This window comes from Sinocyclocheilus rhinocerous, unplaced genomic scaffold (assembly GCF_001515625.1).
Source record: "Sinocyclocheilus rhinocerous isolate Xijiao unplaced genomic scaffold, SAMN03320098_v1.1 scaffold208, whole genome shotgun sequence".
In the NCBI taxonomy this organism is placed as follows: domain Eukaryota; kingdom Metazoa; phylum Chordata; class Actinopteri; order Cypriniformes; family Cyprinidae; genus Sinocyclocheilus; species Sinocyclocheilus rhinocerous.
Window position 1 is genome coordinate 398,121 of NW_015650085.1, and position 15,019 is coordinate 413,139.

The 15,019-nt window shown below is 34.2% G+C and overlaps 2 protein-coding genes across 4 annotated transcripts in view; one reads left to right on the forward strand and one right to left on the reverse strand.

Moving 5' to 3' along the window:
• The window catches only part of LOC107711500 (uncharacterized), a 7,398-nt gene extending 4,194 nt beyond the window's left edge, over window positions 1-3,204 (reverse strand). The window contains exons 1-3 of one of the 3 annotated variants that reach the window (XM_016516489.1): window positions 3,159-3,204; window positions 2,846-2,941; window positions 1,962-2,133 (exon numbers count right to left, since the gene is read on the reverse strand). In XM_016516489.1, the coding sequence (XP_016371975.1) occupies window positions 1,962-2,127 (166 nt within the window). In that variant the 5' untranslated portion in view covers window positions 2,128-2,133; window positions 2,846-2,941; window positions 3,159-3,204. Of the gene's footprint in view, window positions 1-1,961; window positions 2,134-2,300; window positions 2,322-2,845 lie in introns of those variants that run through there. The other 2 variants (XM_016516488.1, XM_016516487.1) reach the window with 2 other exon arrangements.
• Window positions 3,205-4,837: 1,633 nt separating this feature from the next.
• Window positions 4,838-15,019, forward strand: part of LOC107711470 (solute carrier family 13 member 4-like) — a 15,740-nt gene continuing 5,558 nt past the window's right edge. Inside the window, exons 1-8 of the mRNA XM_016516449.1 lie at window positions 4,838-5,416; window positions 9,330-9,458; window positions 11,285-11,421; window positions 11,502-11,677; window positions 11,759-11,819; window positions 11,908-11,938; window positions 13,492-13,566; window positions 13,647-13,834. Coding sequence (XP_016371935.1) covers window positions 5,297-5,416; window positions 9,330-9,458; window positions 11,285-11,421; window positions 11,502-11,677; window positions 11,759-11,819; window positions 11,908-11,938; window positions 13,492-13,566; window positions 13,647-13,834 — 917 coding nt within the window. The 5' untranslated portion in view covers window positions 4,838-5,296. The remainder of the gene's footprint in view (window positions 5,417-9,329; window positions 9,459-11,284; window positions 11,422-11,501; window positions 11,678-11,758; window positions 11,820-11,907; window positions 11,939-13,491; window positions 13,567-13,646; window positions 13,835-15,019) is intronic.

Consider the following 15,019-nt stretch of genomic DNA (forward strand, 5'->3'; position numbering starts at 1 on the left):
CAGTTTTAGTTTGAATTATTTTAGTATATCAACTTAAATTAACAATAATAACCCTGCATTATGGATTATCTGCATTATTATCATAGCAATTAAATCTTTTCCCCAAAAAATTCTTATTACTGTAATGTGCTTGGATGTTTTTGGAATTTTATGTTCTTTATATAACAGTGATTATTAAATTCCCATTACTGTAATTTGGTAAAAAATACAATTATTTTTATTATTGTTATTATTATTTTAATTTAAAATCAAGATAAATTAAAGGCATAACAATTACTATCATGGTTTATAAATAATTTACAGTACATACAATGTACATTATATATTATTAGTAATAATGATTTATTTATTTTTTCACATGAGGATGAGATTTTTGCATAATATATTTTTACGTATATTCTGTAATGCAATTATTTTACTATAATGCATTACAAAAATGTAGTACTATTTTATAAATTAAATTGAAGGTAGTACAAGAAAAAACAACATGCATAAAAATGACAAATTAAATAATATATAATAAATTTTTTTTACAGTAATTAGACTTTTTTCTTTTTTCTCTTTTTTTGCATTGACAATAAGAATTTTGGGGCTAATTGTGATAAATTATCATAGAAAAAAAATGCCACAGTGCAAAAATCTTAATGTCCTTAACCTTCTTCTTTAAACCAAATATATCTCCATTTAAGCAGAATTTAATTTCTTATTCCTTTCTTTTGATTTTAGGATGAAATCTGACCCGTGCATGTTCTTATCCAGGACAGATCCACTTCAAACTCCTTCAGGTTTGCCGTGCACTGAAAGCAGGGCAAATTCTGTCATGGCCACGGTGGCGATAAAACCCCCTCCATTTCAGTTTCAAAGCTGGTAACCCTGTAACGGAACTGACAAACTGCCAACTATCCCACTGCCCGCCATTACCACGTGGCAAAAAGCATCCTTTGTTTCACCTGTGCAATAAACCTCAAGGTAACTGACACCTGTGCATGCTGTCTTTTCCTTCACAGATTCATTATAATGCAATCAAACTCAAGTATTAGCTTGATAATGTCAGAGATCCACAAATCTGTCATGCATATTGACTTTAGGTCAGGAAACATCAATAAACTATTAGCAAAGTACGCTCAAAGTATGCATGGCTTGCATATTTTATATGTTCTCCAATCGTAATGCGTGGCCCCCAGAATAGATTGTTTTAAACATTTTATAATGTATTTATTATGTATGTGTAGTTTGATTTGTATTAGTTATCTATTTTAGTTTTAGTTACAGTTGTAGTAATGTTGTCATTTTATTAGTTTTTTTTATTATATATAGGTTTTTTTATTAAGTTTTAGTTTTATTTAATTTGAGTTATTTCAGTACTTCAACATACAAAATGGAAATGAAATAATATATATATACTGAATGTATTTATATATATATATATATGTACATGTATATGTATATGTGTGTGGCTGTACATACACATATGTAGTTGTTCTTTAGTTTTGGATCTGTTTTTAGTTGTTTTAATACTACAATTGATTGCTTCTGTTGTCCTCATTTGTAAGTCGCTTTGGATAAAAGCGTCTGCTAAATGACTAAATAAAATAATAATAAATAAAATAATAATAATAAAATCTGAGCTATATGAACTGAGTTATATGCAGTTCAGGCTGATCTGATTCGCACTGGTGGTTTTATCTGAGCCATTATGAAAGCTCTGTTTGTATGTAAACCCTTAAGAAGATTTTGCATTTTAAAGCCAACACGTGAATTTCACAATAAGTGCATGTGTTTTAATAAACTTGTATGCTTGCGGACTGTAAATGCTGCAGGTTGAGTGCGCTCTTTATGAAAAAGTTATGCAAAACATGCTGTTTAGAAACATGCACTATAATTTGATCATTTTTGCATAGCACTATATGATGATATGCAGTTATTATATCATTATGACCGAATATTGTTGTTATACACACCTGTGAAATTGTTCTTAGGGGCCTCAGAGCTGTTCAGAGGTGGAGTGGTCCGATGAAATATGGGACTGACCGAAGACCCTTCATGTGGCGTAAAAGTCCGAGCCGAGCACCACGTCACAGACCACAGCAGGAAGCCCCAGGTGAGGCGGCTCTCCTTCAAAGCCATCGACGTCTGGGGTTAAAAATGAGATGGAAAGTGTGAATGTCAGTCGCTCATGTCCGCTGGTCCTTGGCGACTCCAGAGACTTTTCTGTGCTTCAGCAGCCAAACGCAGGCTGTTCGCTCAGGGACAGAACGAGAGAGAGAGGGAGGGAGAGGGGTGGAGGGAGTTACTCTGACTCTCATGCAGCGCTGCTGTGTGTTTCTCCTCCGTAAGCCGCTTGTCACTGCTGCAGCTCCACTGCTGATTATGAGCCGCTTGCGTAATGCAACACACGTTTATGCAGTCACACATCCTCATGAACATATGCACTGCTCTGCTTCCTCTCATCTCTCTCTCTCTCTCTTCCACGTGATTACAAGACTGTGGCTTTAAAGTGGTGGCATATTTACTAGTTAGTTTTAGTCCTAAATAATTGTGGTGAATTGAATCCTCCAAACTAAAATTCCAGTTGAATCATGTTTTTCCTAATACATCAATATTTTCCACATTTTTATAAAAAGAATAGTAAAGTAAACTTTAAACTATGAAATAACAAAAAACTGTGCTAGTCATTTCAAGTCATTTGATTGATTGATTGATTGTGAATGCAGGTCATTCTGAGCCACATTTCGACACTGAGTCTTATAAGAGCGTCAGTTCATCTACTTTATTCATTCATTCCTTCTTGTTATTGATTATACTAAAGATTATAAGCACTATTAGTGCAGCACATGTCACTCACTCGCTCGCAGCAGCTAATAATATTCTGTTGAGAGCTGACAGTGACGTCTCTGTGCAGTGATGTTGGTGACAGACTCCTCTTTCTCTCGCCGTGACTCTGCTGAGAGGGAAACAATCAGACTCTCATTTCATTTGAGCAAACAGTCCTAATATCCCACACTCTTTCTGAGATTTCTCTCTCAACGTTAGACTTCTTCAGCATGAATAACGGATTGTTAATCAAACACCTCGGCCCGTCTTTTAAGTCTCTGTAATGCTTTGAGATCCTCGCCCACATCATGCCATATAAACCTGATCTTAATGGCTCCTCTCACCCCATCAAACCCTTTTAACGCTGTCCAAGAGGAGGACAGCTCTTAATCTTCAGCATTGTGTCATGGAGAACATGGTCTTTTCACAGCCTCATGCAGGAGCAGCGGCTCTCCTGACTGAAGATTTAAGCGTTACTGACATTCATCCCCTGCTAAAACCCTAAAGAGCTTTACAGGTAACTTAGGCAACATTGATTAGGTTATGCAACCTTGTATTCGCCGTTTACTGACTGTATGGAGAGCAGACCATTGATTTAAGCGTAGACGTATGCCGAACATGTAATGTGATTACACTCGAGAATAGAAGTCAATCAAACAAAAGCACACAAACAGCTCTGTCCCCCATTGTGACCAAACAAAGCTTTGGTTTAGTACAGCATTTCCTCAGATTAAGTTTTCTCGCTCAGAAAGAATTTACAAAGACTTAGAGCACATTATGCAACAGAAAAGCGGCGAATAGAGGTTTTATTCCTTGTTGGCTGCATTACGTTGCAGATATTTTCTTGTGACAGCCCTTCACAGTACAGTCTTTAAAACTAATTATACTTGACAAATGCCAATTCAGTTAGAATAATTGCTCTGTTTTCCACTAGGTGGCGTGTTATGCACATTATGGTCAATTGAAAACGTATTGGACTGATTGAAGATTCAGACTGATGTTGTAATTCAGTTTAATTTAATTTTAATTGGTGCTTTATAAATAATGATACAGACTAAAAACTGGCAGAAGACACTGGTAGATATTTGTCTGATTATTAAGCATAATATAAAAAAGGTAAGAAAAATGTATAAATTATTATAGTATTTATATTTAAAATGAACGATTGTAAATGAATAATAAATGTTAAGCATAATTTATTGTATTAATTATAATTATATATATATATATATATATATATATAAATCAAATCAAATTAATATGTATATGTGTATATATATATAATTAGTATACTTATATAATTCAGAATTTTATTATAAAATTTTAAATTATATAATAATTACATATTATAAAAAAATAATATAGTTTTATTAGAATTACAGTTGGACACAGCTTACTGAATTTACATTTCACATTATCTTTAAAACCTTTTGATAGTAAGGCATTTTCATAAATGCTTGAAATCTGCCTATGGATTGATTGATTGATTGATTGATTGATTTGAATGGATCAGTTGGAGCAGCACACACGTGAACTCCAGTACTGTTTAAAAATCATGTCAGGATGCTGAAGATATGTGTAACATTTTTTCATAGTTTTGTTGATTGTACTATTATGCTAAAATGTGGAAAACAGTCATAATAAAGCATGAGTGGGTATTGACTTGGAACCGTGTACAGTAATGCACTAGCCTGCTTACATGAAGTGTGCGCTACAATTTGCGTACTAATCATGACATATGGGTTTAATGCGAGCTTTTGTGCGCGTGTTAATGCAGGTTTATTTTCTGACAGTCTCAACAGCATGTTTTCTGCTCCCTGTTGGGTTTATTCTGAGAAACCGACGCTGCTGCATGTAAACGGTTCAATTTGGCTCATGAGCATCGCAACCCCGCGACCCCACATCCATTCATAAACTCCACTCATTCACCTCTGATTGGTCCGGCTTTAAACTGGGAGGAGATATGGTTAGATTAAAGTAAAATTACCTTTACGGCGTACTCATACATTTCATCTTCATCCTTGGAGACGCTTTTACAACGCGCATGGAAAATAAGTTCATTAAGAGGACAGCTCATGCATGCGTATTCGCAATTGGTGCCATTTTACAGCGTAAAAAATAAGAAAGCATGGCGAATCAGAGATAGACACATGTACAGGTGGAGACACAAAAGAGCCATCGGTGTCCTTATCATCAATACATCCTGAAAGGGGTATAAGAGGGTCTGCAATCACTCCTGGATGGACTAGAAGGACTACAGGCACATGCAGGCACATTCAAACAGGAACCAAAGAGAAAAGTTGCGCTCTCAATCCATGCAAACTTTTCTGAGGAGACGCACAGCGCGTGAAACGCACGAAAAGGGAAATGACAAGTAGTTATAATTTATAAAAAAGCTGAAAGGGGAGTACAGAAAACGTCTTGAAGAAAAATTTGAAGAACCCTGGACTTCTGAGAGCTGAATTGAGCAAAGCGTTCTCCCATGAGGCTGGAAGGTGCCAGAATGGACTTAATCAAAAAAATATGGACGGCTCGGAAACTCATTCTCGTGGTCATGATTCCTTTATCGCTGCTGCCTCTGCCTCTCATCCACCCGTGCAGTGTAAGTAGATCCTCAGCCATTTCCACAATCACACGCGCTCGTTCTCCGCGCGCTTTTACGCGCTGGTTACTTTTGGGTATGTGCGTTTAAAATGCATTTTATTTAAACATTATCACTTTTTGTGTGGTTTTAAGTAGATTTTGATTAGTTTATTCCGCAAGGATTCTTTATATACAGTTTCAGTGACATGGAAAATGTGGGTAGACGCAAATAAAATGCTGTTTTAGAGGAAGACAGACAGTTTAAATTATATAATGTCTCAAACATGATAATTATGATCATTATTCATTGACTGCGGTCTCCTGGGTCTTCGGGGTTACTCGAGGAGCCGCCGCGACCTCTCACCTGATTGGTCGTTTTCCAGGTGCGCTATCAGAGCATGTCGCGCGTCGGTGCCGTGATGCTTCAAGTGTGCTGTTCTGACGGGAATTGTTTGTTTGAAACACCGGCAGGTTTTACAGATGTTGTTTGTTTGTGTAGCAAGTGGGAGCTTAGATTCAGTCCAACATCAGCAAAGCCTGCAGAGAGGCATTGCGTTCATTTGATCAGACGCCATCTTGAATCTTACAAAAATTGTTTGCAAATCGTTTTAGTGAATTTGATTTTTCATACATGTGTATTTCATTCTTTCGGGAAATGAGATTAGGAGCATTAACCGCTTAAAGAATCTTTTTTTTAAATTTTTTTTTTACCGCTTTAACATTGTAGGCATTTTCTACATTTCACGTTAAATTCATTCTGTTAATTATAGTGCCGTTTCTTTTCATTTTTTTGTGAAATCTACTAGCAATTTCTGAGTGAAAATTGTTTCAAAGTAAATCGTACACCTTTTTTTCAGTGTATGATGAAATATCACATTAAAAAAAAATAACTTAAATGAGTGCTCATTTTACGTATTATTTACTCAAAATTCTCTATTAAAAAATAATAATAGTAATCACATTTACAATACACTTATACATTTAGCATATTTAGCATAGATATTTTTTTCTGCAATGTCCTCTGGTGTGACATACTATAATATATGTAGGCTAAAACATAACATTTTTTTTTAGTAGTAGTTACAAATTTATGATGTCATATTAATTATCGTATGACAAAAAAACTTAAAATTATTAATTAAATTAATTAAAATGTTATTAAAATGAATGAATGAATGAATGAAATGGTGACAGGATCTAAGAAATATACTTTGTCTTATACATAAATATAAATAACCTAACCTAAAATCAGTCTTAATGTTGAAGTACCAAATTCTTCACAAAAAAAGAGAAAGAAATTGCTAGTAAATTTCACAAATAATTACAAAGAAATAGCAAGTAACACATTAAATGAAATTTATTTTTTAAATGTGATATTATGCATTTGGGTTTTTTATCCAAAGCGACATTATAATGTAATCAGACACGTGATTCAAATTGATCTAAACAGCTGTAAAGTGAATCTAGGCAAATGGGGAAACAGCGCCTATAGATCAGGAAATGGCATTATCTTCTGCCATGACAGCTTTTTTTGCCATTCCAAAACATGTTTAAGATTAGATCACTTGCACAGGTTTTCTTCTCTCTCTCTCTCTCTCTCTCTCTCTCTCTCTCTCTCTCTCTCTCTCTTATATCACTTTTCCTCTTGTCTCTCTCTCTGATAGCACTTTTCATCAAGAGTCAGAAATAAAGGGGTTAGTTCACAATAGTTCACTTCTCAATCTCATCTCACCCGCCAACTGAAAGCTATTATTCACACAATGCATTTATGTAATGAATGCGATGTGTGTGAGTCCCACAGAGAGGCTCCTGTTGATGTTGAAACAGAACCGTGTCATTTTAAGTGTGTTTCCAAATAAAGTTGCTTGATGCGTAATCCTGTGATTACCCTGTTCATGATTAATGAGAGGAAATCATCAGTTTCTTTTATCAGCAATGCCCCATCAGACCTTCTACCAGAAATCAGCTGGATCGGAATGGACTGATTTCATGAGCAATGATGAGATTAGAGCAGAACAAAAACAATGTGCCAATGGAGACTGACGTCCTTCAGCACAGTTGGGCGGTAATGAGAAAGCAGAAAGGTGCTGGGCAGAGTTTATGAACACAGGAGCACGCTGAGGGATAATCAGGTTTGACAGGAGCGCTGAGGGACAGAAGAAAGGCCATAAAAGGCCAAAAACAGAAGTTTGCTGGTTCAAGTCCCATAGGGAACAAGCCATGAATCATTATACCCTTGCTAACTTACGTAATAATACTTTATTAATGTCACACATTAGAAGTTTTGAGATTGATAAAATGGTAACACTTTACAATAAGGTCAGCATTAGTAATGCATCACCATACATGCACTAACAAAAAGTTGGTGTAGAAACAATTTTCACTTAAAATTGCTAGTAAATTGCACAAATATCATAATTACTAAGAAAAGGCAAGTAACACATTGAATTAAACATGAAAGTTTGAAGTAGAAAATCTAAAATAATATTTTCTTGTAAAACATACTCCTATGATCGTTGTTTTATTCAAAAAATATTTTTTACAGTGATTTTTTTACAGTATACATTTTTTGTTAAAAAAACAACTGGTCATTGTTAGTTCATGTTAGGTCTATTCAATAATATTAGCAGATAAAACCTTTGATTTTAATAATTAGTATTAATAAATGTTGGAATTAGTGTAAACTAATATTTATAAATGCATTTTTCATTGTTCGTTCATGTTTACTAATATTGTTAAATAATGTTAACAAATGTTACAATGCAATACAGTGTAAAAATGATTTATTATTATACGTTTATTGGAGTTCATTTTACAAGAAAATACCGTTTTAGCCTTTCTGCTTCAAAATTTCACATTTACAGTCTTGTTTCTTTGTATTTTTTTGTGAAATTTATTAGCAATTTCTGAATGAAGATTTTACTGTGTATGATGAAATAACACTAAAAGAGCAAATCAGATATGCAGAAAATTTAAATGGGTGCTTATTTTATTTAATATGTGCTGACAATTCTTTAATAATTGAAAAATACAAATATCTGTAGGAAGATTTCTATCAATAAACACAAACTGGCAACGGATCAGTGGCTTTCTCCTCCTCATTAGCCTGATGTATTTATAATGTCTGGAATGTGTGAGCGTGTATTAACTTTTCTTTGCTCAGCCTGTTATAAAATCTGATTATGAAATATGAGTCACCTGACAAATGTTTGTTCTATCAGTCTAAGCTCCGCATGCAGACTTTAAAGTGATTCACATGTGCTAAAATCATATTTGTATTTCACTAATTATTTGTGGCTTGCTGGAGTGTTGTGTGTCCAGGTCCAAATATTTGGCAGGGCAATTGGATTTGGATTTTTCTGCTGATTTGCGGACTGACGCACATGCTTTCCTGCTGTTTTGCTCATAATTAAATTCATAATTTTGTTGAAGAACTTATTTACTCCAGCATATTAGATGCATACAAATCTTCTCTCAAATATGTACACTCTAAAAAATGCTGGGTTGTTTCAACCCAACTTTGGGTCAAATATGGACTAACCCAGCCATTGGGTTAAATTTTTACATTAAATTTTTAACCCAAAAGTTGGGTTAGTCCATATTTGACCCAAAGTTGGGTTGAAACAACCCAGCATTTTTTAGAGTGTACATGTAATCAGCTCTTATTTATCTTATCTTATTTAAATGGATTTTATTACTTATCAACTGCATAAATACTAATGATTTCCTTTAAAATAGATTTTACTGTGTTTATAATACACTCAATTTAGAATGGCTTTGTTAACTATTTCTGGGATGTATAGTACAAAACAGTACAAATAGTACAAAAAGCATGCTGTGGTAAACCATAAACATCAAATAAAAATCAAAGCAGTGTTTAGATCACATTATAAAACACAATGTTCATAATGATGAATCGATTGTCTCTGTAGGAATCATCATGTGCGTATGTCCTGATCGTGACAGCGGTATATTGGGTATCTGAAGCTGTGCCGCTGGGAGCTGCTGCTCTCGTCCCGGCCTTCCTGTACCCGCTGTTTGGGGTCCTCAAATCCAGTGAGGTAAGAAAACCTCTCTGTGCTCTTTTCATTGAATGCAACAGAATGATTTGTGCAACAAGAACTGGAAAACTGTAGGTTAAATGTTTAACACTTTGCATTGCTTCTAGAGCTGGTTTATATAATATATGACCTGTTTTCTGGGGTAGATGTCTGACTTGGTTATATTCATGAGCATTTGAGCCTCTCTGTCAGGTTATGAGGCTTCTATAGGTGATGTTTTAAGAGTGAAAAATGCCATCGTGCTTTTCTTTCATCATGCATGTGAGCTTTACAGCTCTCAGAGTTGCTGATCGTTCATTTGCACCAGCCTGTTATCACGTCCACAATAAACTGCCAAGATATTATGTAAAAGAAAATGCTGCATCATGTGACTAAATCCCATTGACAAACTTGACAAAGCAACCTGTTATCTTAAGTACTGTAATCATGTTGGGCAAATATTCCACTTTTTATGCAATCTTTTTTGCCGACTGCATGGATTTTGGGTTGGACTTTATATATATATATATATATATATATATATAATGTACAGTTTAAAATATACTCAAATAGAAAACTGTTATTTTCAATTGTAATAATATGTCACATTATTTACTATTTTTGCTGTATTTTTTGATCAAATAAATGCAGCCTTGGGCAGCATAAGAGACTTGAAAAACATTAAAAAATCTTACCAACCCTGAATAAAAAAAAAGCTTAATTTATGCCATTGTTTTTGCAGGGTTGAAATGATGTTGCAGTTCTTTAGATCAGTGATAGTAAAGGCTTTAACTGCGTATGGTGGACAGAGGTCAGAAAATAAGTCAGAGGGGATTGCAATAAAAGCTCCGAGTCCCTATAAACAACACTGAATTTTCTGTCATACTGGTAATGTACTTATAAGTATGTTTGTAAGTTCAAGTAAGAGCCATAGGTAACAAATTTAGGTTATAAAAACCTTTTGTTTTGAAATGTTTCTAATGTCCAGTTTTCTTGTTGTGATTGGAATGTTCTTTAAAGGTTACAAAAATGTTTCTTACAACATTCTAATACCTTTTTTTTTTACACAAAATATAATGTTAATTGAACATTTTTTAATGTTCTAAGAACTTTAAAATATCCAGTTTTCTTGTCATGTTTAGAATGTTATTTAAAATGTTTCTTACAACATTCTAATGTTTATTTTTACGCAAAATAAAAGAGCCATAGGTAACAAATTTAGGTTATGAAAACCTTTTGTTTTGAAATGTTTCTAATGTCCAATTTTCTTGTTGTGATTGGAATGTTCTTTAAAGGTTATAAAAATGTTTCTTACAACATTCTAATACCTTTTTTTTTACACAAAATATAATGTTAATTGAACATTTTTTAATGTTCTAAGAACTTTAAAATATCCAGTTTTCTTGTCATGTTTAGAATGTTATTTAAAATGTTTCTTACAACATTCTAATGTTTATTTTTACGCAAAATAAACGTTATTTGAACATTTCTTTAATATTCCAAAAACGTTAAAATGTTTAAAGGTTACAAAAATGTTTTTACAACATTCTACTAACTTTATTTTTGCACAAAATATAACATTATTTGAAAGTTTTTAAATATTCTGGGAATGTTAAAATGTCCAGATTGGATCAGAACCTTATTTAAAGGTTACAAATATGTTTCTTAGAATGTTCATAAAGTACAAATAACATCATAAGAACGATCCAAGAATATTGATCTCAGAATGTTATGAGAACGTATATCAAATATTATTGAAGTTATAAGAACATTCCATAAACATTACTTGAGGGGCGTTTTGTCCTAACTTTCAGAAAATATGCTAAAATGTCTGTGTGTGTTTGCAGGTGGCCTCTGAATATTTTAAGGACACCACGCTGCTGCTGATGGGGGTCATCTGTCTGGCCGCCTCCATTGAGAAGTGGAACCTGCATAAACGCATCGCTCTGCGGATGGTCATGATCGCCGGGGCCAAACCTGGCATGTATGTATTCAGCACGTTTAACACGCATGTACAGTTATAGATGGACTCTGTGACCTGCATGTGTTCTGTTTGTGTTGTAGGCTGGTTTTGGGGTTCATGTGCTGCACGGTTTTTCTCTCTATGTGGCTGAGCAACACGTCCACCACGGCCATGGTGATGCCCATCGCTGAAGCCGTGCTGCAGCAGCTCATCTGCACCGGCATCGCCGACTCCCTCGAAGACTCGGTGACTGTAGATACACAGGACGAGGAGAGCGGTGAGTCTGAGAAGGTCTGCATGCATGTATTACGTTTATTATTAGCTGTATTTTGGATCTAATTCTTCTGTTCTTTCACAGACAAAGAGGAAAACCAAGAACCAAGCAAGAATCACCTTGAGCTGCTGGACCGCAAACACAAGTGAGCCGAAGTGTCTGGATACAGTCAACTGTATTGAACTACATCTGTTAAACAAGCTTATTCATTGAAGTTTTTCTTTGTTTTGCAGTGAAAAACATGAAGTCTGTATGCTGAATGAGGTAAGACAAAATTGTTTATTGACACTGCAAAATTATGGCTGTTAGAAATTAGAAAGTAAACAAGAAATAAAGGGGGGGTTTATGCTTAAAAAAAACTTAAAATAAAATAAAACGTATAATTATAATTTAAATGTATTTATAATGTTTATTATAGTGCACTAAAACTAAAGCCATAAAAAACATTTTCGTTACTTGAAATAAAATAAATGTTAACTGAAATAAAATATAATACAAATTACTCATTTTCGTTTAGTTTAACTTGATGAACTAAAATCATTCAAACTAAAACTGAAATAAAAAGTAAATAAAAGTTATATTGACATATTTAAAGAAAAACTACTAAAACTTAAATTAAAATTCACAGAAAATATACAAATAAAATCTAATTAAAAATATTAACAATAACTATGACAGTATGACTACAATAACACTGCCTTGAAATTATTTATTTAAATGATTTATGTAATTATAAGTTATATGAATGTACAAATAACACAGAGAACATGCTTACTGTCATTAAATATAATGTATTTATATTTTTCAAAAAAGAGTAAATTGCATGATTCATGCAATCAGTTGATTAATATGATCTATGTCACCTTTTAAATTTCAGTGTTGATGTCACTCAAAAATATATCATTTTTCAAGATTATTTATCTAAATAAGATTTTTTAGGTACATTGTCTGAAAACAAGTCAAGCCATTCTTGACTGATTCCCAGGTAAATACATCTTATTTTAGGAACATTTAAAAAGATATGGCTCAAGAACACACTTTAATGCCATTTGTTTAAAGGGGTCATATGATGCTGCTAAAAAGAACATTATTTTGTGTATTTGGTGTAATGAAATGTGTTTATGCGGTTTAAAGTAAAAAAAAAACACATTATTTTCCACATACTGTACATTATTGTTTCTCCTCTATGCCCCGCCTTTTTGAAACGCGTCGATTTTTACAAAACTAATCGGTCTGAAAAGCGAGGTGTGCTCTGATTAGCCAGCTATCCAGTGCGTTGTGATTGACCGAATACCTCAAGCGTGTGACGGAAATGTTACGCCCCTCACCATACTGTCGATGCCGTGTCCGGCCGGAGCGACGAGACAAAAACATGAAAACCCATTATAAACGAGGCATTTGTTGCATCCAATGGGGACATAATTACTGATTATAATGACTTATACTGTTGTTTTACGCGTTGCGTTGCGCCGCGCCGCGTAAACATAAAACCATGGCTGCATTTGTGATCGGAGAAATCATTCAAATATATGACTAGTGATTGTTGTAGCTGGTTCAGCTTGCTTCAGAAACCCTCCACCTTCCCCAGCTCCACCTGTATAGATCTGCTACGAGGTGATTCATGTATGCTATATGGGGGTTATTTCATGTATGCTATATTTGCAGCAGCAGTATTTCTTACATGCTCACAGCAGCATGTTGTAGATGTATTGGCAGTAGCAAGTCTCGGTACCTATTCCGCCAAGACCAAATACATTAACATTGTCATGTATCCCTCTGAGAGTTGTCATGACAGAAATGTGTTTTTCATACTCTAGGAGTTGAATGGTCTGACATTAAAGCCTGGTTTCGGTCCAGAATTTTCTAAAGAATCAAATGGATACCTGCCAGAGGTGAGACCTTCAGTTAGCTGACAATAACTCTGCAGATTGGGCTTCTTTGATTTTTAAAATCATTACTTGTTCCCAAACAGGCTCCAATTAGCATCCCTGCTCCACCAAAGAAACCCCAAATCCGGCGGGATTCGCAGTACCCCACCAATAGAGACCACATGATCTGCAAGTGCCTGTCTCTGAGCATCACGTACGCAGCCACCATCGGCGGCCTCATCACCATCACCGGCACCTCCACCAACCTCATCTTCGCCGAGCAATTCAACAAGTATGTTATCACTCCGCATTCACAGGCGCATTCAGAAAGAGGCTGGGATTTGTTTAAGCACCTGATTCAATCCGCTCAATCTCATTTCCTGACGCTAAGCGGAGAAAAATAACCCTTTCCTTTGTGCAGCATTTCTTGGGCAAAGGTGACTGTATATTGTGAGATGGTTTTGCTGATGTAAAGATGTAAATTACAGTGAAAACCGTGGGTCAGTGTGGTTTGTATTCATTCTTTCAGCAGGCAAACCACCGCATTGTCAGGAACTATCACAGCTGTTATAATCTGTGCTCACTGGAAGGGCTGTTATCACTGACATTTAATCAATATAAAGCACTAATTGGCTTAAAATGGGTCAGCTAGAAAGCTTGCGCCACATCAGCCGGCTCTCAGTATCTTCTCGAGGCTTTTCTTGAACGCTGTGTAAACAGAACCTTGTCCTTTTCTTCCACACTGGAATGAAGTAAATGAGACATTTGACCCCCGAACGCAGGGCGCTTGAGCTTTCATGTGACAAAACATGTTTTAATTATATAAAGATCAAGTTATGAAGATTTTAATGAATAATGCGTGTCATGGTTTAGGTGAAGTATAGAAGGAACAATTGATAAACCTGTTCATTTAAAAACCTGTTTAAATTCAACAGCATTCACAACCCATTTTGCTTTCATAATGTGACATATTTCAGAGTGAAACATATTTTCCCACTACATATAAACTCGAAAAAAAAAAAATAGAATGAGACTTTTATTCATTGGGAATGATTGTGAAAAATGGTCTTTATATGACAGGTTAAAAATACTGCTGATGTCATTTGAAAAGGAAAGTAGTTTCAGAGGAGGAGCAAGTTAATTTTTTGTGAAATATTTTTTTATTTGTTTATTTTAATATTTTAATATATGTATATATTTATTAAAATGTTTTTTTTTTCATTTAATATAATTTATTTTAAAATGTAATATGTATTTATTTAATATTTATTTTAATACAAATGTTAATATTATTAAGATTTTAAAAAATATTTTTATTAAACTTTTTTTAAATATAATTTGCACTGAGAAAACATTCTCCATAAGACAAGGAATATGCATTAGATGTATGTAGTGATAATATAATATAATATAATATAATATAATATAATATAATAATGCACTGACATATTTAACAATGATTTTAATTATATAAACA